We start from the raw sequence: 25,146 nt of genomic DNA on the forward strand, positions 1-25,146 counted from the left end.
CAGGTGGAAGTATGAGGCATACGATTGGTCCATTTTGTGGTAGAAGAGTCGAATGACGCACCAAATTCCACCTTTTGTGGGAACACGGTTATCTCTGACTGGGGTTTAAGGCTATGTTGAATCAGCAAAGGCAAAAAAAAAGCCTGGCTATGTCAAACTTGTTTCATAGCACAGCCTACATGTGGAAGTTCGTTATCAACTGTTGTCATGCTGGAACAGTTAGAAAAATGGGAGAGACTAATGATCAAGCGGGAGGAAAAGTTTCTTTGATACTTGGGCTGCATCGAGAGACAAACATCACTTAACATTTTATAATGACACTGCTGTGCACGCTCAGTATTTGCTTGCATTAGATACGGACAAAGGTGTGATTTTTATGCTTCATTTATAACTTTAGATTTCCACTGGCACCAATATGTTGTGTATAGCATACACTTACTGTGGACTTTGGCAGAATCTCTTTATCTATCATATCATTTAATATCATTAAATATCATATAATATCATTTTGTGACAATGTTTTAATGTGAAACCAATTACTTACAATGTGATAACTGTTGTGCCAAAACTTATGGAAAAACCTATGTTAAGCCGGGGCAACAGGCTGCAGCTCTCTAGAATGTATAAATGAAGAATAAGCACCAGCCCAGCACAGCAGGGATTTTCTTTTCCATTGCAGAAGCTACCCACTTGAAGGTTGGGCCTTTTCGGGGCAGCTATGCGGTAGATCTCTGTATTTTGTACTTTTTTTAAACATCATAAAAGTATTTCTCATCACTCACCACTGAGAGTTAGTTTTGTGTTATGGATGTTACTTTCATGCTGTGGGTGATGTGTGGTCTTTTTACATTTTGCTTGTAAATGTCTTCTCGTAACCTTTTAATAAGGAAAAACACATTATTTGATTAATTGTCATTGCGCCCCCAACATATTTATATACTTAGCACACTTGAGGGAAAAAGTTAGGGTTTGTTAATAAATATCTGCATTCACCAGTTCATAATTCATGTCACACTCATCTGTGACCTACTGGAATAAAAACAGCATGCTGTAGAGCCAATCAAAACCTTTGTGCAGTGTGCTGATATGTATCCCAATAGAAACAGCACCGCCTCCTACAGTACCTCCTCAGCTACAGTTTACCTTGTTGTGCTGTTTGTTTTAATATACTTGAGCTATGACAGTTGTTGCTCTTAACACCCTATTATTGGCAACAGGCACTCTTACAATTATTCTGTTAGTGTGAAAGGACTGGCTGATTGTAGATGATTGGTTGGATCACAACCTAGTGACAAAGGCATTGCTCACAGATATTTAAATCATGTGCTGAAATCAGCTTTGCAGTGTGGGGGCGGGCGTATGTGTGTATATGCAGCCTGCCATCAAGTACTCGTTTGTGTGGGTGTTAGAGTGTGCTTTTTGAAGTGTCATTTGTAGGGAAGAGACAATTTAACAAAACAGAAAAACCCGAGTGTGTGTAAAAGTGGAGCAATGCAGAACAAACAATCAAATGATTTAGATTGCCTCTCTTGCAATTAAAGGATAAGCATGTTCTTCTTTGTTAGCCCGTTTTTTGTATTCAGACACACCTTGAAAAGTGAATGGCCTTAGCATCTTGTATCAGTCTTTCTTCATCTCTGTTTTTTCTGCCATGTATTTTTTGATGCCTAGTGTAGCCCTTGCTCCTGCTTCCACAGTTAGAAGCATTCTTTCTTTATTTATCCAGCAACATGGCATACCACTTAGAGCTCTGAATCCCTGTTGTTGTTATGCAACCCCACCCTCCCACACGCAAACATTTATATACCTCAATTATGTATGCATCTTTCCCATCTTTCGGTCTACCAGTGCACAGCCATACAGCCATACTCCATTTAACTTGTGGGGGGGCGTATCGGTGTAGTGTGTTACACGATTGAGGGAGTGGGAATGTCAAGGGGGTTTGTTTTATTTTAATTTAATGTAAAGCACTTTGGGCTGCATTTTTATATATATGAAAGGTGCTATATAAATAAAGCTGATTTGATTATGACAGCTCTATTGGCTTATGCTTTGAAGGTAAATAAGGTGTAAATGCTCATAGTGCAGAGAGCCAGATCGTTGGTGCTGTCGAAACATTTCAGGTTGCGTTGTCTGAGGCCATGAATAAAACTCCATGTGTGACACAGGATTCAGAACACTTATAATAGCTGTGCAAGCTCAGACACTTGATTATGTGTTTTTTCGAATTTACATTTAAAATTTGTTGGAGTAACATTTGATGACATCATTAGGAACACTGTAAACACCTAGCTTCGTGAGACCATCCTGATCTTGCGAGTTTCATTGTATTTTACTGGCAGATCAGTCGGGTAACGTGCAACGGAGAAAATTTGGAGCCGTTTGCCAAGCAAACGAACCAATCAGCCTTGGTTTTGAGGCGAGTTTAAGTGTGACGCAACGAGAAGCCACAGTTCAGTGTAAACAACATGGCGGCTTTCACGTATGAGATGAGGGCATCTATTGAGCAAGCCGTTCACTAAGGCTTTTTTCTCTTGGGTCCTTCTTCCTTATGGACCGGGCACCTGAAATTGTGCCTCTTATCTGTAAATTTGGGTTACACAAACGGCAAATATCCTTTACCGACATGTTGTTTACTTTCTGAGCTTTGCCCCGACGCTGTTAGTATGTCATACGCTTCGTTGATCTGATTGGTTGATTTGACTAGTATGTTGGTGATAGACAGATGGTTTATAAAATCAGCAACCAGTATTTTTGCCCATTCCCAAAATATCTCCAAATGACAGTTCCCAGATGGATATGCTGAGCAAATACGAAGCATGTGAATCAATCCATCTGGCGGAGACAGGTAAGTAAACACCAGCAAGTAAAAATAAATATTTCTATATCAAAGCACATTTACAGAAAAACATCAAAAGTTACCAACATTCTAAGCAGTAGATCAAAAGCTTAACTCTAAATGAGAAAACGAAGGAATTTTCTAAAGAATAATGTACAGAATATTTATGTCTTATAAATACATTGTATAATACAATGTATTTATATGAGGACATTTTGTTTGGTTTTCTGATGAGATGTGCAATGATAAAAAACCACTACCTGGAGATTTTACAAATATTGCTAGGCAGTAGTCTAAATCCCACCTTAAGTACAGTTTAAATTCAAACATTGTTCACAATGGTTGCCTAAAGAGTAAAGTTGAAATTAAAACTTTTGCAGACATTTTGTAATTGCTGCCAAGCGGCTGGTGGCCGAATTTTTGACTAATGGCAGTGTGGATGTAGTCCAAATATTATGAAAATGAAATCTTATCAAAATAATATTTTGGACGGAATAATATTGGCAATAACTCTCATGTTTTAAGACAGAGTGACTGTTCATAACTCTACAGCAATGCTCCTGATCCTTGTCTTTTCTACTGTCAAAAACAGATTCACAATAGAAAAATAGAGCTATTGGTCGTTTATTCGACATGCACCCACATTACCTACAATCAGTGACGTGCAGTCAGGGGAGGCAGGTGAGGCTGCGAAATAAAGAAACGAAATAATAAAACAATACAAGTATTAATATTTGTCCTCTGGACTATGATTTTGGTGTGGTTCTTAATGTATTTTGACCCTTTTTATAGTAAAAATGGCAGAAAAGTCTCTATTTCCTGCTTAAATAAACGGAGTCTCTTCGGAGACGAGAGGTGAGGCACGGACACACAAACTGGATTGAGCATGTGCAAATGGCGCGTGCTTGTTCCCATTTCTGTGTATGTTTCCAATATGATGGTTGAGGACACTTTTATGTAATAAAAGCATACGTCTTCTTTTCAATGGTGTTCAGTAATGTATTTTACGTATGTGTGTAATATTTATATCTTATTGATAAGACATAAAGCAGTACCTCTGCCTCAAGGAGGGCGGCGATAGTGAGCAGCCTGATAGCCAGGCAGGTCACGGTGAACTCTAACCCGTGTGCAAAAAGTAAACAAAAGAAATGTGCTGTGCGACGCTGTAGAGCTTAGCGACGAGCTGTCATTTCTCGCCCTGAAAATGGAGGATTTGATTTCCAAACTAACAATTTTTTCAAAGCCGGACTTTCAGTCAAAGCAAGAAGTAATTTACAGGTAAAGGTAAGATATACTGCAATATACAGTGGCACTGGTTTTAAAATGGTTTTCAGCATCCTATTCACTCCTATCTCTCATATTCTCTCATCCTATCCCATTGGCATCCTACTGTATGTTTGTAAATCTGACTTGTGAACCAGTGCCTCCCCAACCCCAACCCTCACTGCACGTCACCCCCTACAATGTAACCCTACTGCCAATAGTTCAGTTGGCTATTTAGGTGTCTAATGCCAGCAGCAGCTAATGTACCCTGTAGCTTTAAGCAGAGATTAGGAGTGGGCTTCAGAGATCTGTTAACCCCACTCTTTCTAACTCTGCACAAACTTGTAGTCTTTAAAGTGACATCACTTAAGGCAACTTTTCAAACTTTGCACAGGTCCTTTTGGAGCCACAACAAGCTTCATAGATTTTCACATATGCAGTAGTACTCCTTACTTGATATGTGAAATCAGAATTCCCTTTTAATCCAGGCCCCAACTGCCTGCAGTAGCAGTAGGCTTAACCTGATCACAGTCTCACCTCCTGTGGAGCCAGCAGGCACCACCTCCAAGCCCACAGTGGTTCCACAAAGATTATGCTTTTTAGAAACCTGACAAGGCATTTAGCAGTTTCAGGTAACTTTCAGATGCTGGGTCAGGTTTAGATCAATTTAGTTAAGTAGTGTTATTTTGTTCCTAATAGGAAAACAAAGTCAGGTGGACTACTATGAGATCGTATTTCAGAAAAAATGAGTATGGTAATGAACGGAGGGAGACAAATAATGTTTTGGTCCGTTTGAATTGTGCCATGAATTACACCGATGATGCTTATCAGTTCAGGTCAAGAAAGTTTCAGTTTCTCAAAACGTAATAGTAGAAGTTTAACACTGTCCGTCTAGTTAGAGAGTCTACAATCCCCAAAAGTTGCGCAAGTGACGTCTCACTGAAGCTACGTGGCGTGCGTGCGTGCGTGCGTGCGCGCGTGCGTGCGTACGTGCGTGTGTGTGTGTGTGTGTGTCAAGATGGTGATTTAGATTGTTCAAGCTTAGAGATTGAACACAAAACTAAATGGAACCATGACAAACTGCAACGTTCTTGGACTTTAAAAATGAACTTGTTAACTGACAAACTTCATATGAGTAATTCATGCCACAATTCAAGTGGGATAGAACAAATATTTTCTTGTCATTCATTACAGTTTATAGTTTTTTAAAAACAAGGGAGCTTTTTCAAATTTGTGAAAAATCTCATTTGAACCTTTAACTGGCTGCTTTTCCTTAGCACCTTCCTTTCCTTCTAAGAAACCGACTACAGTTACCAAACTGTGGAAGAGACTGAAGAAGAATGGACCAAGATCAAACCAGAGCAGTGTGAGAAACTAGTGATGTCCTGTGGGTGCAGATGTGCTGAAGTCATTTAAGGCTGTGGCCTCTACACTTCCTATTCATTTTTGAATCCTATAGCCCGAAGAAAACTGTTTAAATCTTCTCCTGACACAATGGTTATCCTGTGAATGTTCTCATTTGTCCAGGTCATCGTTATCCCCAAAGCAATTTCAGTTCATTTACGCAACTGACCAGGCTGGGACTGGTCCAACTATCTGGTGTGGAAATCCAGGTATTTAACCTCTCACAAGGCCGATGATGTCACTGGAACCCTTTGTGCTCCAAGTCTCCCTCAAAACTTGTAGTTATCCCAGGACCTTTGTTTAAACGGCAGCTGCTTCCAGAAATAAAACCAAAATGGTTGAAAAAGAGAAAGAAAACAAGAGAAACAACATAGTCATCCCGTATGTGGCTGGGGTATCAGAGAAACTCAGGAGGATCTTCAACAAACACTGCATCCCTGTGTATTTCAAACCCCGTAACACACTCAGACAGAGACTAGTACATCCCAAGGAAAGAACACCACAAACTCACAAAAGCAATCTGGTTTATGCTGTCCAATGCAACGAGGAATGCAAAGATCTCTACATTGGAGAAACAAAACAACCACTGCATAAACGCATGACCCAACACAGGAGAGCTAACTCCTCAGGCCTGGACTCTGCTGTCCACTTACATCTCAAAGAGAAAGCCCACTCGTTTGATGACAACAATGTCCACATCCTGGACAGAGAGGACAGATGGTTTGAAAGAGGAGTAAAAGAAGCCATCTATGCAAAAGTAGAGAAACCATCTCTAAACAGAGGAGGAGGTCTGAGACACCTCTTATCTCCAGTTTACAATGCTGCCCTTTCATCCCTTCCCAGGAGATTCAACAATCTAACGTCAAAGAACAACTGTTCACAAATGGCCTCCTGTGACTCCAACGACTGTCGTTAAGACTCAATAGAGCACTAACGAAGTTGAAACCAACTTCCCACCAACGACTGTCACTCTAAGGACGGTCGTTGGCACTTGGAGCACAAAGGGTTCCAGGGACATTATCGGCCTTGTGATCTCCACACCAGATAGTTGGACCAATCCCAGCCTGGTCAGTTGCGTACATGAACTGATGGACTCTCTTGGATGCGAGGTGAAACGTCTTCCTAGACAAATAATCAAGTCCAGTTGCTTTTCACCGAAATTGCTTTGGGGAAGACACAATGGTTACTGTTGTTACTGTTACTCTAATTTTGCTCACTGTTTTTTTTACAAAATATAGGTTTTTTTTGAAGTGCCTTGGTTATTTAAAAAAACATACTTGGACAGCAAAGGTATAGCCACAGTGGATATTCTATCAAATTATGGACACTAAAAATAACAATTTCAGTATAGATCTGTGTTTATATTTTTTTCTCTAATTTTGATCTATAGTGTAAATATAAGTATAATAGTGAACACCCTAACTTTACGCCAAATCTGTGTTAGAAGCAATATACTCTGAGAAGGCAGAGCAATATAAAATAACTACTTAATTACTCAAAGGACCTTAACTTAGAATCCACTATTTCTGTTCTGTTTGATACCTCTGTTCTGCTCCTCTTTATAATATCTCTTTTAACTTGAATGAGTCCCTAAAAGGCCCTTGGCGGCCCAGTTAAAGTCCCTGGAATCGTAAAACTGTGTTAGAATGAGTGATGGTGGCAGCAGTTAGGTTTATATTACTAGCTAGCAACTCTTTATGTGACTGTGCAGAATACTTTCTGGCAAGGACTGTGTGGGAGGGAGGGGAGAGTGGAGAAGGACAATGCGCTGAAGAGGATAATATCAGAAGGATCCCATTAAGATTACCTTATTGCTCAGTTTACCAAAGGGAATTGGCTTTTTTGTGTGCATATTCACATTGACACACTCCTAAAATGCATTCCCTCTCAGACACATCAGAGACCAGGGTCATATGTGGTGCAGTGTCCCAAGGAGAAAACAGGTTGGAGTTAAGTGTCCTGTTCAAGGGTGTTTTTCCACCTTCAATTCATCAGTTTACACCCTCAATACACTGCCTGACAGTTGCTAACATCAAAGCGGCAACGAGAAGTTTAAAGTGCAGTTTCAAGTTGGACTGGCATTTAGACTAGAGGAAGAGTAATTAGGAGAAAAAGGGGTTGGCTGTAGTGAACTTGGGTAAAAAAAAAACAACAGGCAAGTGGTGGGATTGAGCAAAGAGAAGTGTCCCCACAGAGAGACTTTTAAGAGTTTACAAGATGAAGATTTCTTCATGCATCTTTCTGCTCCTCCATTTCCCCCATGCCTCTCTCACAGACACACAGCCATCGCATCTAATCAGCGAATCACGGCTGGATTCTGTCTAAGAGGCCTGATTGGCTGATTAACTAAGCTCATCAACACACCACCCGGTGCGACTTCAAACACACACACAACCAGTAACATGCTTATGCACATACACAGTGTGCACATTACTGAGTGTATCCTGTGTGTGTGCATATATGCATAATATTTGCATGCATTTGTTATCATCTTTGCATTTGTGAATCTTTGGGCAACAAGTCCACATAGTTTCAAACATTAAAAGTTGAATTTTGTTTAACCACCTCAAGCACCTTAACAGTAACCTGACTCTCGCCAGATTAATTTCGTTCCGCCTTGCTTCAATCATACATTTGGGATCACTCCATAGGAGAGTGATTTCAGGATTATCAAGGATTATCAAAAATCCTTGCATACGATTGGATAAATCACTGACCGTCATCTCTATTGACGTGCTACTTCAGCCACTCACATCAAAACCAACCCGTGGCGCTGATGAGAGCGACGCAGGGGAAAGCCAGACCCAGTCGGGAGAAGAGTGAAAACATCGTTTCCACCAACAAAAGCCTTCAGAGCCGTTCTCTGATGTTCTTTTAAAGAAGAAATATTCGCTAGATTGGACAACACCGATGAAAAAGCAGCACCGATATTGACGCCTGCTTCCTCAATGCGAGCCGCCATTGTTGTCTGAATCACAACAGTCGCTTCTCCGCTACGTCACATCAGTAAAACCCCAGCCCGGCGGTCCTTATTGGCTAAACCACCTGAAATCACTTTCCTTCTTCTTTTTTTTTTCATCATCTCTTTATTCAGGATGGGTATACGATTAACAAACAAACACACTGTACACAAAATGTCAGTAAATCCCTTCCCCCCACCAACATGAACCCATACATACATACATGCATGTGTGCATACATAGGCCTCCATGTATGATGAATGAAAACAAAGCAAAAAAAAGAAAAGAAATCCTAACAATAATACTCCTAATAATAATTAAATAAGACGAAACAAAAACAAACAAAAATAAATAATAATTAGAAATAAATAAATGATTTGATAGCATAACACCATAGAATTATTGTATTATCATTGTTGACAACCTTTAGAAAATTCTTCTACGCAACAAATCAATGGAAGCCAAAAGTCCTTTAAAATATGGCCACAGTTACATTTTTCCAAAGTTAGTTTCTCTAACGGTAAGAATTGTGACACAACTTAAAAGTTGGCGGAGATTCATTTTTCCAATAAAGTAATTTACATTTCTTTGCAAAATATGTTAATGGTCAGGGGTTTAAATTAAATTCCATTTCCAGAACAGATAAAGTAAAGGTATGAATAGAATTCCAGAAATCTTTCAGTACACCACAGTATCAAAACATGTGCAAAAATGTTCCATCTTCATTTTTACATTGCGGATACTTTGGTGAGTTGTCTTCTGAGATTTTATACATATTGGGGTGAGATAGAATTTATGAATGAACTTTAAATTAGCTTCCTTGATTTTGTTTCTTATATATGTGAAATGTATTCTTTCACCAATGTTTAACCAAGTATTTTCATGAAATACAGCCCCAGATCCTTCTCCCAGATATTTAATGAGGTTAGAAAACATGAATAGCCTGTTGTAGATAGGATACCATATACTTCACTAATTTTTACCTTTAATTGAAATTGAGGAAGTTAATGTATCCTCCAATTCTGATAATCCAAAGCGTAACTTTTTTCTTTGATTAGTGATCCAACAACATTCTGTATCTGTAGATATTTAAAGAAATCTGTGTTCAAGACATCATATTCTATTTTTAGTTCAATAAATTATTTTAGTTAGTTAGTTCGTGTTTTAGCTAGTTAGTAAGTTTTTTGAAACAAATCTCTAAATTGTTTTATACCGAGATTTGTCCATTTACTCATGTTAAACTTTGACAAATGTTTTTTCAAATCAGGATTTTGATGAATAGGAGAGTACATATAGAAGTGTTAGTGAGACCAAGTGTCCTAACACAGTCTTTCAATGATAAAAGAATATTGAAGACTGTGAAACACTGATCAATGTTTTTTATCCTATTAAATTGTTTTATAAATATAAGGTAAATATAAGATTCCAAAGGCAACGGATCAAAGAAATTGGCATCCATTTGGACCCACAATGAATCCTGTCTCCCTAGTAACCATGATTATAAAATTACGTAATTGAGCTGACCAAAAGTAATATTGGAGGTTGGGGAGACCAAGGCCCGTTCTGATTTCATGAGGTTTTTGAAACTCATCCTTGGTTTCTTATTGGACCGGATACATTTAGAAATGTCTTTATTTAAAGGTTTAAAAAATGCTGCAGATAACATGGCTTTGATCTCACCTACCAGAGTGGTGCAGTTCTCTTTGAGTAGTTCGTCTAGTTTTGGTGTGATATTTATTCCAAGGTATTTAAACCTCCAGGCGTCCATTGGAAAGGATAGGACCTATACATGTTTACTGTTGCTGTAGGATTCTTTAGCTCAAAAATTCAGTTGTGATGTAGGTGATAATCAATTCAGTGGAGGTAAAAAACTTACTTTAAGCATTGAGGTAATGTGGAGCTCTCAGCTCAAGCTGCCATCTTGTTTATCATGCCTAAAATACGATAAAATCACTTTCCTATTGAGCGATCCCAGATGGTGATGCGTGGAGCTAGGCGGAGTCAAGGCGGAAGCAAGGAACGAAATCCATCTGGCGAGAGTCAGGTTACTTTAACAGTGGCTTAACTTTGCATTTGAAATGGCTGTGGGTTTGTTTGGGTGGTGGGTAGGTGGGGGTTGTAATAAGGGACAAATGACAAACTTCTTTTCCAGAAATTGCCCAACGACAGCAGTAGTTGGGTTATATAAATGACCACCAACGTTGCCTATAAGAAGACACAAAGGAACAGAGCCTCAATGGGGAAATAATTATTTGTACAAAATATATTATTATAATCATCGTCACAACAACTTGTAAAGTCACAACACAAAATAAATTGATGGAGATGTTTTTCAAGAGGATCTATATTGGGGGTACAAATGCAGACAAGTGGGAAGACTGAAATCCCTGGATTTAAACAGGAAACCTATCTGAAGCTCCCCTACATAAGGTGGCAGATGCTCCTGGAGAGTAGAGCTCTCTGTGAGAACGCTCTTTCAGTCTGCTGATTTTTTTTCTCTGTTCTGGGGATGACTGCAGCAGAATCCTGGGATAACATTTCAGAGCACATCCACAAGAGTACAAGGGGGTCTGATATTGGTATGCTCAAAGAGGAACGCTTTTCAGCCAATACAGTGTTTGGCATGTAGCCAGTGAAAGAGAGAGTCGTTTAGTCAGTCAAGGTTTTCCAGTCAAGGTTTTAATCTATAATATATCTTTTTTTCCTTTTGTGAGGACTCACGGTGCGGTATTGGCTGCTTGCTATTGGCTGTGGTGGCCACTGTCGTACTAACAGTGTTTTTTTCAGAATTTCCCCAGAAGCCTCTATCATTACATACAATTTAGTGCTTCCCCTCGGTTGACTGCCTTGGGGGAGAAGATGGGCTGGGGTGGTGGTGGGGTCTTCATCATGATCCCAGCCCACTTTTTTTCAGTACCTTTAAATTTTATTTGTCATTAATAGAGATTATTATAGAGACAGAGATGGAAAGAGACACTTTCTTTGATCATCATCATCATGATATCATGTTACTGTATAAATCTCTGGTTTATCACTGAACTACAGACTGCTGTCTCAACTAACAGTAACAGCTGATCATATGAACGGATTCAGTGGAGGTTGAATAACATCAGCGGGTCTGCGTTACCTACCTCTCCTTTCTATATCGTCATTGGCTGCATTTCATAAACAAACCTTGCCTATTCAAACAGCACTACACCCCTAAACTGTTGCATGAGACTACAACTACCAAGTAGAATAGCGAAATCAGGTCCGGTGGGTGTGAGGGGGAAGGTCCATACGCATCAGCGGGCATATACTGCCACAAAGCTGCCGTCATTACATTCCTACTTGATTTTAGAAAAATAAAGTATTTAGTTTCATTCATTGGGGGCAGGGGCAGGCTACCCCGACCAATTGAAGGGAAAACACTGCAACCTTTATTCTTCCTGTCTTCTCTTAATCCATCCCCCATTCCATTATCAGTAATAATATTTTCCCATGCAGAGCACAGCAACACATGAGTATGTAGAAGGGCCCTAAGGAAGATCAATGCCGATATGTATTTGAAGTCCAATTACTGGGGCAGATCCGCAATCCAGAGAACATAGTGATGAAAGTAAACGTCCTCTCACAGAGAGGCACACAGAAACAGCATTAGAAGAGCAGCCTGCAGCCTAAGCTTCAAGAGCACGGAATAGGACTACAAGAGCAGGTTATAGGATTCCAATAGAGCGAGCTGCAGGCATTACCAGGGGGTGAAGTCTTCAGAAATCCTGTTGCATTCAGCAGGAGATCCTCCCCCCTCCCTTCACACACGCACACACACACACATACACACACACACACACACACACACACACACACACACACACACACACACACACGCCCTTTTTCCTTCTCCTCGCCTGTTTTTCTACTTCTTTAAGAAGCCAATTCATCTTTTGCACTTCAGGAATCCCACCTGCATATTAAACGGTGACTGCACATTTGTGCCAGCATTACAGATATAATATGCATAATTATCCTAAAAAAACAATGTAAAAACAGATCCAAAAGTAGTCCTTATGACCTAGTAGAAGATTGTGATGGTGTCCATATCTGCAGAACCCCTGCCCTCTGCCTGGATTTTCTCTTTTCTTATTATTTTGAGATGGACAGGGATGTTTCTGGGTGTTAGCAAAGCGTCTGTGAGCCCATTGGGTTTTAAACCTCCAGCCAGCACAAGCACGCAGGATGAGGAGCCCTCTGATTCCCAAATGCTGCCCCACGCCCCACGCCCCACTCTAAGCGTTGCATACTGACACACAGGGCACAAGGCAGTGTGTCTGTTACCAACACACACACACACACACACACACATACACACACACACACACACACACACACACACACACACGAGAGACACGAAAGAGACAGGGTAAAGTTCTGCATTTACTCATAATCCAGCAGTGCAGCACATTCTGTGTGGATGTTTGTGTGTGTCTATTTGTGCTTTGAACACATATGTCGTGAAACAATCAAATGTTAGTAGTATACTAATATATTTTCAGTTCCAGAAAGAATGATAAATTGAACTCTGGGTTAGTTACCGTGGTAACTGACTCTGAACCTAATCTGCTCGCTGTCAGGATTTCTTCAGCAGCCAAACGCTTTAAACATAGGTCTACTGAATGTCAGAATCAAAATCCTGGTTGGATATTTGTTTGTTACTCAGGACTTTCTAAAGTTATCGCTTTAATGCACTATTGTTATTTCTAATAATAATAATAATAATTCATTTTATTTATATAGCGCTTTTCAGAGACCCAAAGTCGCTTACAGAGTAGGACATATAATATATACAGACGATAAACAACAGGAGACAAGGATGACAAGGATGACAAGGATGACAGGGAAGCAAGGCGAAGGGGGCATGGGGTAATGGTGATACAGACAAATAGCCAGAAACAGGTACAACAATAGAGGTGGGGGGATGGATTGAAGAGCAGTGGGGGTTTCTGTGTTTTTTGTCCTCACTTTTTTGTCCTCACTTTTAAATATTTAATACAACTCCAAATAAAACCTTTTTTTTTTATTAACACTGTGACTGTGCGAACAGATGTCAGTTTGTAAGAGCAGTTCCACTATAATGTTTATGTTTAATCTCAGGTGTAAATAGGCCTTGTAAAAATCGGTATGAAGCTTTAGACACTTAGTATCAATAAATAATGAAGTCTATCACTCATGATGTGATTGGTTGCACTGATGAATCTTAATTCCTATTCATTATAGGCCTTTGTTATTTTTTCTGAGTGAGCAGGATCGTGATGTAGCTGCAGAATGAAGTTTGAAATTGAGTATTTTAAGTAGGTTGCGTATAGCCTTGCCTGAACGTTTTTTTAACAGCGTTTAAGTGACCGGGTTTTAATTTGCATTTGTTGAAGCAGCTCAGATAAAGTAACCGATTGCTGTTGAGCAAAGATACAAATAGATGTCTGATATTTAATTTGTGTGTTATTTAAATCCATATTTATTTTCTACCTGTAAATCACAGAACACATTTGCGTATTACTGGATCAGAATTTGATTGTAAATGAATGCCAATTATTGTGGCATTTTTCTCCACTTTTGCCACAGGTTCTTTCTTTAAAAAATAATGTGCACAGTCTGCATACACACAGAACCAAAATATAAACACCTTTTTTTTATCCAATTTTTCAATCAAAGATTTCAAACTTTTTCTATGAACACAAAAGGCCTAATTCTGTTAACAGATTTGTTTAAATCGTATTGATCGTGAGTGTCTTTTTTGCTGAGATAACCCATCCACCTGACAGATATGGCATATCAAGATTCTGATTAGACAGCATGATTATCGCACAAGTGTGCCTTATGCTGGGAACAATATAAGGCCACTCTAAAATGTGCCGATTTATCACACAGCACAATGCCACAGATATCTTAAGTTTTAAAGGAGTGTGACATTGGCATGCTGACTGCATGAATGTCCACCAGAGTTTTTGCCTGTGAATTGAGTGTTCATTTCTCTACCATAAAGGCTCATTTATGCTCCCATTTTGTGCTTAAATAGAGACGTACATATTATGACTGTTCTAATCGTGACTGCCCTCTTGCTTTCATGCGTCCTCTATGTTGGAATGGACGTCGAGCAAAACATCCTCTACAGGGGGTCGCTCAGAGTTCGAAGTACAGTTTGAAGATGACAGATGAAAGAGGAGATAACGATCCTGCGTCTATGGAAAAGGAGGCAAAATGGATGCCGGCGCTGTAGATGGGGTTCATGGCGGTGTGAAAGGAGAATTCCAGACATTGGTTTTGCAGATGAGAGAAATTGACGACGAATGCCACTTTCAGTATTTAAGGATGTGGTAGTGCAGCGTTTGCTCCGTATCGGTACGTATCCGCAGGATAGCTTGCAGGATACGTGCAGAAATACGGATGAAATGTATGCAAAATATGGACAGAAGCCTCTGTCTGTATCCGTATGCCTATCCAGTGTAGAGCATAAATGAGCCTTTAGCCGTTTCTTAGAATTTGGCAGTACATCCAACCATCTTTGTCAGGTGCAACCTACTCAGAGTTGAACTAACTATGATCAGCTGTTCTGGAACCGGAAATCCAGTTTCCCACAGGATTAGTCAACTGAGAGTTCAGGTTTAAGCTCAGAGTTTGTCAAGCGTGCTTTCTGAAACAGGGCCCAGATGTCCACAGGTCTCTTTATTATGATGCTAACATGGTCTTGTGTCAGTAGCAGTGGAACATGTATTAAAAACCAATTCATTTTCTGTAATTGCAATGAAGAAATGTTAATTCATTAAAACATTTTATCAAAAACATTTCTTTCCCTCAGAAGTAAGCTCTTCAACCTTGATTATAATTTGGATTAAAGATTACTTTTCCTGTGTAAATAAGCATAATTAGCAAGCCAGGCCATTACTGAGTTTTTATTGATCTGTTTGTTCATAATCAATTCATCAAGTCCATGAAGTTGCAAAGGTTCACAGCTTAGTGTATATTTTCATTGCTGTAATTCCCACTAATCTACCACATTTCCTTCGTTTCCGTTCAATAGTCCCTGCTCTGTGTTTGATTATGATTGCCAGATGAACCAATGTATCACTTAATGACTTCCTCGCTCCCTCCTGTTTCTCTCTCCTCCCCACTCCAGATTTATTCCTGACAACTGAAGGGCCTGCATTTGAGACCTGGATCAGCAAGGTAATGAGTTTTTTTTTTTTTTTTGTATTTTTTTTCTAATTATTTTCCTGTCCCAGCTTTCCTTTCTACTGTCTTTTCAAGAGTGCGGTTCAGTCAGGCCAGCTATGGCTGAGTCACTGTACCGCTGTAGCCCTACAATAGGAGGCATGCACATCACATTGTACAGTCACAGTATTTATCACTGTTAAGGCCTTTGCACATTGAATCCATATTTTTCATGCACTTAGAAAAATATATTTTAAAAATCATTACACACAGATAACATACACACTGAGTTTGATGTGTTTTATTATTCTGTCCGTTGTGAAAATTATCAATACGAGACAAAAGGCTGTTTAACAGCTCTCATAGCCGCTCGCCACTGAAGAAGCCTGCAGTCGCCACTCTCTGCCCGCGTCTTGCATTTGGCACTGTGGCTACCTGAAGAGGCTGAGCTGTCCTCCCTTTCTATCTCCATCCATAAACTGTCACTCTCCCTCTCTGTCTGCGTGCTGTACTCATCCTTCATTTCATCCTCGTCATAATCACCATTCACTGGAATCTCACTAGCTGACCTGTCGAAAGTAGGCTGTCAGAGATATGTCATACATTGTCTTTTGTAATAACATCACTGATCTAGTAAAGTAGTGCCCAACTGGTAGGTCATGGTCCTAAAGTGGACTGTGGGTCTATTCTGAGTGCGCTCTGCCAGTCCAGGGACTGTCTGGGCTGCTTGTAAAAGCACAGGCTCTGAGAGGCTTAACACAAAGTAAAAAATGTTTTATAAACTACTGCCTACTTGAAAACAACTTTTTTATTGTTTTAAGATATATTTTCTATTTCCATTTGTTGTATTGCTCCGTTCTTTTTATCAATCCTTTTCCATATAACTCATTTTTATTTTAAATGTCGTGTTTTAAGCCCTATTTGAAATTTGTGAATTAGAATTGAAGTGGCACCATAGTGGTTAGCACTGTCCTGAGTTTGAATCCACTGACAGGTGGAATGGAAGGACATAACCTCAATGGTTAATATGGTCTGTCTGTAAGTGTCGACTGTGAACTGGGGATGTATATATTAATTATCTTATGGCTAAAAGTAGCTCCTGATTTCCTGATTTAGGAATATTTCTCAAAAAATGGGCATCAGTCCGAGAATTTCACAAAGTGTTTTAGTGCTTAAAGCTTCTCCTAAATCTATGAAAAATTGTAAATAGTTAAGAGGGATACTAAGTTGCTGGGAGCAAATAACAAAGGTTTTTACCCTGTGATCAGAGAATGACGATCCAAACACCACCCCTCTGCAAAGCTTTGGTGGGCCGGGTTGTGCAGGATTGCTAGCACTGCTGCAGGACTACTTAATATTCTGGGAGAGCAGATAGGGGAGACCGTGGCTCTGTGTTTTTGTCGAAGGGGCCTATTTGAAATTCAACAGGTCGAGGCGCAAGCCGAACAGTAGTCTATCTTATCACAGAGAGGGGGAATGGGAGGAGGCAAGAAAGAAGAGGGGAACAGAGAAAGATTGAAAGATTCGTCAAAGAAGGAATGTGTGTGAGGGTAGAGAGAGACCAAGCAGGAGCAATACAGAGCAAAGAAACTGCCTTACCCAAAAAGACCAGTAGGATGCATGACAGCAGGGTTGTAGGAATGTTGATAAGGTAAGAGGATGGTGCAAGGGAATCTTTTTGGAGAAAAATATGAAGATAATTTGATTAATTTTTGTACTTCCACCTAGATGTTTTCAGCCCCTTTTGTCTGTCTACTAGTTAGAACGATTTTTCAAGACATGATAAGCCCATAGGTCAAGGGAGAAATGATGGCATTTTAATTGTCAGGCTGGGGGGTTGGTTGCTCAACCACTTTGGTCCAGACTGAAATCTCTCTTGAGGGCTATTGTAAATTTGTACAGACATTCATTGTCCCCAGAGGATTGGTCCTATTGACTATGGTGATAAGACTTTTCCTCCACCACCATGAGGTCGACATTTTTGTTTTTTGTTAACATATCTCAAAGACCTTTAGATGGATTGCCATGAAATATGGTACAGGCATTCATGGTCCCTGGAGGATGAATTGTTTCTCACTTTTATCCCCTGACCTTTCATCTAGCGCCATATGCAAAAGGGAGGAGTTAGCTGTCAGGGCTTATTCATTCCAATCACAAGTTGCTCTCAAAACTCTCTCAGACACACTTTCAGGTGTACACTGATGTACTTAGAATTGTCCACTTGTGATTGATGTTATTTTTTTAACAGGACAGATGTAAGCACAAGTGATAGTACTTGCTGGGCATTTCAGCCTGCCGCACCTCCGACGGTGCCATGGTGCCGGCTGCAGGGTCATCAGCCGGGAGCCACCCTTCGCAGATGTTTCGCTCCTTTAATCCCGGAACATCTCTGGGTGGAGGAGCAGCGAACAGGGACGTCTCCCTGACGCCCCCTGCAGCCAGCGGAAATATCCTTGTTCACCCCACACTCTGTCCCCTATGTTATTGCTGTTGTGGTTATGGAATGAAACCCAAGGGACTATGCATGGCAGGGACGTCCATCTCCCTGAGTCAGACGTGGGCTGACCGCATACCGCAGCATCTCAGGGTGATGGAATGTAGCAGCAGGAAAGCTTCCCTACTGCCCCCTGTCTAAGCTCCCTGTTTTCCCCACACCTTATCATTCCTCCTGTGCCACAACCAGAAACTCCCTTGTTCTGCCTCCTCTGCCAGGACTTTGAGGGCAGTCTTCAGCTTGGAGCCTTTGATCCCAAGGGACTTTAGTAGCCGCTGGGTGGATGCTCCAGTGTAGCCTCTACACCCGACTTCCACTGGGTATGTGAAGGCTCTCCAGCCTGCTTGTGAGCACTCACTTGCCAGCTCAGAGTATTTGTCCCTCTTTCTCTCAAAGGCAGCCTCCATTCCCTCCTCCCAAGGAACCGTCAGCTCTACCATGATGACTGTCTTGGTAGAGGTGGACCACAGCACAATGTCTGGACGTAGAGAGGTTGTGGTGATCTCTTGCGGGAACTTCAACTGCCGGTCCAGATCAGCTCTCATGTTCCACTCGCTTCCAGCCGACAGGAGGGACTGTGGGCTCTTAGTGATGCTCTGTGGCTTGCCCCCTTGCTTGACAAACTGGATCGACCGCTCTGCTGTTCTTGAGCTGGCGCCATTCGCTTCCATTCTGCGTACTTCCAGGATTTCTGCTAGTTTCCGCAGAACGCGGTCGTGGCGCCATCCATATCGTCCCTGTGTCAAAGCCACTTTACAGCCAGAAAGAATGTGCTGCAAAATTGCGTTCTGGGAGTCACAGAGGTTGCAGGTCGCCTCTGACCGGTACCACACATGCAGATTCCAGGGACTCGGAAGGGTGTCATATGTGGCCCTGATGAGGAAACTCAGCCTCGCTTGGGGCATTCTCCACATATCTGCCCATGTAATGACCCTGTTGACTACGGCCTCCCAATTGGTCCATCTCCCTTGTTGCTGTTGGGCCACAACCTTGATCACATATGTCTCCTCTTCCATCTTCACCACTTCTGAGACCACAAGGTCTTTCCTCTCCTTCTTTGAGGCTTTAGACCACACTGTGGGTGCTGTTCCCCATCCAAAACCAGCCCTGCCAGACTGCACTTGTCCTACCATCTCCTGATGTTTCAGTCGGATGATGGCTTGGTCTACTGTCTGACAAGCGTTCCATTTACGTCCTGTACGAACTTGGGCCTTAGTGTTACGGACTGATGGATCAGGTGAGTCTCTCAGCTCGAACACAAGCCTCACCTTCTCCTGTTTGTAGCCCAAGCTAATGGATTTCAGTGGCAGCTTCAGGGTGGTTCTTCCAAACAGAGCTGTGTTGGAAAGACATCTGGGAAGGCCCAGCCATTTACGGATGTAATTGTTGGCTTTTGAATCCATCTTGAGGACAGTTGTGGAGGTGATATCACACAATTTCAGGGGCCACATCAGACGATGGAATAGGGTGAACTGGTAACACCAGACCTTGAATTTCCCTGGGAGATAGCTTTGGTCGATTTTGTTCAGGCCATCCAAGAGCTGAGATGTGACTGAGCCAGCCATGTGCTTGTCAGACAGGTCGGCAGTGTAAAGTCTTCCAAGGCTCCGCACGGGTTCATCCACCACGCGTGGGATTTCCTCACCATCCACTGAGAATGAGATGTTGTCATTCCTGACCCCTTTCCGGATGGAAAGACTGCGTGACTTGGTAGACTTTATTTTCATCCGGGCCCATGTTAGAAGCTCCCCGAGTCTTTTCAAGAGTCTGGAGGTACACGCTGCTGTCTGGACGAGGGTGGTGACGTCATCCATGTAGTTTCGTAGGGCCGGGAGTCGCTGACCTGTTTGGGATCGGACTCCTCTGACCATCTGTCTTCCACCTATCAGGATGATCTCAAAGGCTATTGTGAAGAGGATTGGAGAAATTGAGCAACCCATTGCTATCCCCTTCTCTAGCTGGTGCCAACCAGTAGAGACCTCTTGAGTTGTGTAGCAGACTTGAAAGTTGTTAAAATAGTTCACTACAAGGCTCTGGATGCAGGGTGGGATATGAAAAAAGTTGAGTGCGAAGCTGATAAGTTGGTGGGGAACCGATCCATAGGCATTTGCCAGATCCAACCAAACAACGTGTAGATCTGCTTTGTTGCGCTTGGCTGTCTGGATTTGCTCCCAGATCATAGCCGAGTGCTCCACACAGCCAGGGAAACCTGGGACACCTGCCTTCTGACAACTGATGTCGATGTAATGGTTTGCCAGAAGGTAGTTGGACATGCGCTTTGCCACCACAGTGAAGAAAATCTTACCTTCCACGTTGAGCAGGGCTATGCCTCTGAACTGGTTGATCTTATGAGAGTCTTTTTCCTTTGGGATAAAGGTTGTGATTGCCCGGCTCCATGCTGATGGCATGGCTTGGCTTTTCCAGGCAAAACCCATCAGCTTCCATAACAGCTTCAGGAGTCCAGGACAGCTTTTGAACACCCTGTATGGTACTCCATTTGGGCCGGGTGCTGATGCAGCTCTCGCTCGCTCAACCACCTGCTTGACCTCGGCCCATTTCGGGGGAGTAGTGTCAAACTGTGAGGAAGGCTCAGGTGGCTGAGGTACATGGCCTGGCGATCCGAGGGGGTTGTTCTTTTGGCTGTCACTGAGCTGAACTGTGATGTATTCCTCCAACTCCTGCTCACTGGTCTGCAGTGTCCCATTCTTCTTTTCCTCCAGCAAGCCTGGGGCATACTTAAAGGGGTCCCGGAAGAAACTTGTCCTTGCTTTCTCCTTGCGGCTTCTGCGCTTCCTGATCCTTTCAGTTCTCCTCAGGTGTGCGAGTCTTACTTTGATCTGGTTCCACAGATTCTTCAAGCCGTCCTTATCCTGGTCGTGGGCTTTTCTCCATTGTTTCCGCAAGAGGCGTCGTTCCTTTACGAGCTGGAGGATTTCCCTCTCCCGTCTTCCGATCTGTTTGGGAATAATCCTCCTCTGAGGCATTTCTCCAAATCGCTCTTTGCCTTCTTCGTAGATAATATGTCCCATGATGTTCAGTTTGGAGGTTACGCTGCCTCTTAGCACACTTTGGAGGGTGGTGCATAGATTCTCATCGAAGCTGCTCCAGGATTCTTTGTCATTGGATTTTGGCCACTTGACTTTGACTTTCCGGATTGGCTTCTCTGGTGCTCCTTTTGGGGGTTCGCTGCTTGGTGTTTCGTTGTGCTGTGGGCTGTGCTGTTGTTGCTGCACCTCCTGCTGGGAAGGCTGGACCACCTCTCTCTCACCAGTTGCAATGGTTGGATCAGTAGCACTGTGGTGCTCAACCTGGCTATGATTCCTCCTTGTCTGATCTGCTTCCGCAGTGCAAGCTTGCATCTGGTTGCGGCCGCCACCGCATTTTGCCTTCCCTTGGTGAATTCGCAGGCCCCGGTAGGTGGTTTTTTTGGCCCACCCACAGCCACATTCTCTAAGGATCTTCATATCATTCGTCATTGTCATGCCGGTCGTTTCCGTGTTATCCGTCCTGCTTGGTCCATCTTCCATCCCGCCTCTCGGTGGACCACCGGGCTGTTTTTTCCTTATATTGCTTGTAGTTAGATTAGGGAGTCCAAAAAGCTTGCTTCGCAGACATGTGGAAAAGGGTAACTAGCCCCTCCACCCCTGATGCAGTCTTTCCTGCTGCCAACTAGTCTTCCCTAGCAGCCCACCAGACTTTTCCTGGATGCCAACTGCTCTGTTCACAGTAGTCACTGGTAAGCCAGCTAAAATAGATGTAAGCACAAGTGATAGTACTTGCTGGGCATTTCAGCCTGCCGCACCTCCGACGGTGCCATGGTGCCGGCTGCAGGGTCATCAGCCAGGAGCCAACCTTCGCGGATGTTTCGCTCCTTTAATCCCGGAACATCTCTGGGTGGAGGAGCAGCGAACAGGGACGTCTCCCTGACGCCCCCTGCAGCCAGCGGAAAGATCCTTGTTCACCCCACACTCTGTCCCCTATGTTATTGCTGTTGTGGTTATGGAATGAAACCCAATTTCACTATTTGGTCCAGAGCCATTGAGCTCACTTGGATTAAAACAAATCTGACACGTGTATTTGATGATCACCTGTGTAATGTGATGCAGATCCGGATCTAGATGCAAACTAAAAAAATGCATACATTTCCTGTTATTGAAATTACATTGTGAAACATTGGCAGAAGTCTGCACTTTCAGAATACTTATTGTTTCAAATATAAGCATTTCTTTGTCTGGCATAAAGTAAATGATATGGATTTAGCTTGTAGATGACAGTTGGAGTGGTGCTTTGCCTCAGTAAAAACAGAAAGTAATTTGAAATCAGAGATTTGTACTATCTATGTAAGGAAACAGAGGTTATCTCCTTAAGCTGACAACAAGCCTGGAACAAATTGTGTTATAATTGTGATAGCAGATCAAGACATTTTGCTCCCTGACTGTGGGAAACATTCTTTTGTTTGCTTTGTGTCATTTATTCATCATAATGAATTCACAATTCAGTAGTTTATTAATTCTTCTCTTTGGATGAGTAAACATGTCATTTAGTACATCTTGTGATTTAGTTCACAATGCCAACGGCGAATTGACTGATAAAGCTTGGTTGTTGTTTAAGTGGATCTTTTAAATCCTGTGTGGAGCAAGAAAAAGTGAGCACATACACCCTGTGACGGACAAAAATCAGGGATGAATGGACTTAAAAGTGCTCACATCAACACACTTATAAACATACTTATAAATTCAAAAATCTTATTCATCCAAAGGTACATGACATACCTGACCATGGAGGTGCAAACTCACGCATATATACACAAACACATTTTCCAGCCTCCACAAAGCATTAGACCCCTGTTAATCCCACTACCGCATTCGGTTCAATGCAACTGCATCTATCGGTCACAGGCTAGCACACTCCTCTTTCTCCAGCACTCTGCTTTAATTACTTTTCTCTGTTTTCTCTCCCCCCAAGTCTCCTTCCTTCCCTCTCCATTCCTCTGTTTTCCTGTGATTACACAAGAGAAAGCAGTCACAGAGGAGGCGCGGTGGGGGAGACAACAAGCTGCAGCAATGAGTGAAAAGAGGTGTTCTCATTGGCTGTCAAGCAGAGCCAAAGGGGTTTCAAAGGTCAGGGGTTTTAGTTGTGAGGGAGACACGCATGCATCTGGTCACATACGTACATGTACATTCTGCTCTGAGCTTCATAAACACATCAGGATTTTGATATTCAGTCTCTCTCTCTTTATAGTCTTTGAGACTCTTTCATATCAACCCACATGTGTTGTGGAACTATAAGCTACTACATGAGATCTCGCAGCACACAGGGCTATGTTAATTTACATGGAAGAACAAAAAGGTTTTCATTGTGTACTTTCAATACATTTGAACATTGCACATCCTCGGAAAAAAAAAAAAAATGGCCACCTGCAAAATAGCTCATTTCATGCTAATTTGGCATTGCCATAACTATTTCAAATGTTCCCTTCTGCCTTAAAAGCATACTATGCGCATAAGAGAGTGGTTTCATAAGCTTTCACAGGCCTTTCCTCATAGAGGGCAATACAATATCATGAAATGTACATATATTTTATTTTATTTTATTTGGTAGCATACTATTTAAATATCTTCTACAAGTGTTTTCATGTGAAACCAGAGTAAAGAAAAAAATGTTTATCCAATGGCTTTTATAGCCATATCTGGAATATTAATACACTGTATGGCGTGATTGTATGGAGCAGTCTTATGCACTTTGAGTAGATCCAATCCTTAGTCTCACTGCTCCCAGCACCAAAAAAAAAGGCTATTTATCCCAAATGTCATGCACCACTGCACAAACCTTCATACACCATCCACATTTCACAAGAGTATTAGCTTCAGTTCTGCACCAAATTGGATTACTTTGTTGTTTTTAGCCATGGTAAAAGTCCTGTGTGTGTGTGTGTGTGTGTGTGTGTGTGTGTGTGTGTGTGTGTGTGTGTGTGTGTGTGTGTGTGTGTGTGTGTGTGTGTGTGTGTGTGTGTGTGTGTGTGTGTGTGTGTGTGTGTGTGTGTGTGTGTGTGTGTGTGTGTGTGTGTGTGTGTGTGTGTGTGTGTGTGTGTGTGTGTGTGTGTGTGTGTGTGTGTGTGTGTGTGTGTGTGTGTGTGTGTGTGTGTGTGTGTGTGTGTGTGTGTGTGTGTGTGTGTGTGTGTGTGTGTGTGTGTGTGTGTGTGTGTGTGAACAGAAGGAGATAATAATAACAAGACCTGTAATCCTTTCATCTTCACACATCAATCAACTGTTCTCAAACTGTCACACACACACACACACTTTTAATCATGACATCTTACAATCAGGCAACCAGCAGCAGTCAATCACACCGACTAAGATCTCATCCTCAGTGCATGGAGAGTTAACACCCTGTTGCCACATCTGTGTGTGCGTCTGTATGTGTGTGTGTGCAATTGGAGGCTTTTGATATAATTGACATGCGTTGATTCTCTCTGCTTTTGAAGAAATCAGCTTCAAAGTGTCATTTTCTTTTGCATAGGTCAGTTGTACATACATGCATGCATTTAGAAAAGCTTGTGTAACGTTTGTATATCTCTGTATTTGATTCAATTTACTTTTTTGCATAAAATATTCATAAATTCAAAGCAAAGCATCTAAGTAGTAGTATTTACTCAGCATTGGTCATAATGTGGTGCGTGCGTGCGTACGTGCGTGCTTGCATTGGTTAATAAACAAATGTATCCACTACCTTGTAGCCTGAATCCTTGGCTGATAGACTTGGCCCAATTATATCACCAAAATAAGTGTCTCTTTATCTCGCCTCATAAGCATTCAAAGCATCGCACATGATGCAAATAATTAACCTCTAAAAGCCCAATTTGTGTTCCGTGAATAATTGAAAATGAATGTAATATTGGGCTTCATTTACCGATAGCTCGGGCCTGCACAATGCCTTGCACAGAACAGAAGAGATACTATAGCTTTTCAAGTGACATCTACAACTACCTGTTCAGTTGGAAG

The 25,146-nt window shown here is 41.8% G+C and overlaps 1 protein-coding gene across 1 annotated transcript in view; it reads left to right on the forward strand.

The window, feature by feature from the left end:
• Positions 1-25,146, forward strand: part of itfg1 (integrin alpha FG-GAP repeat containing 1) — a 189,529-nt gene that overhangs the window by 24,233 nt on the left and 140,150 nt on the right. Inside the window, exon 7 of the mRNA XM_083917363.1 lies at positions 15,617-15,666. Within this exon, the coding sequence (XP_083773489.1) occupies positions 15,617-15,666 (50 nt within the window). The remainder of the gene's footprint in view (positions 1-15,616; positions 15,667-25,146) is intronic.

Source organism: Echiichthys vipera (genome assembly GCF_963691815.1).
Source record: "Echiichthys vipera genome assembly, chromosome: 1".
Lineage (NCBI taxonomy): Eukaryota > Metazoa > Chordata > Actinopteri > Perciformes > Trachinidae > Echiichthys > Echiichthys vipera.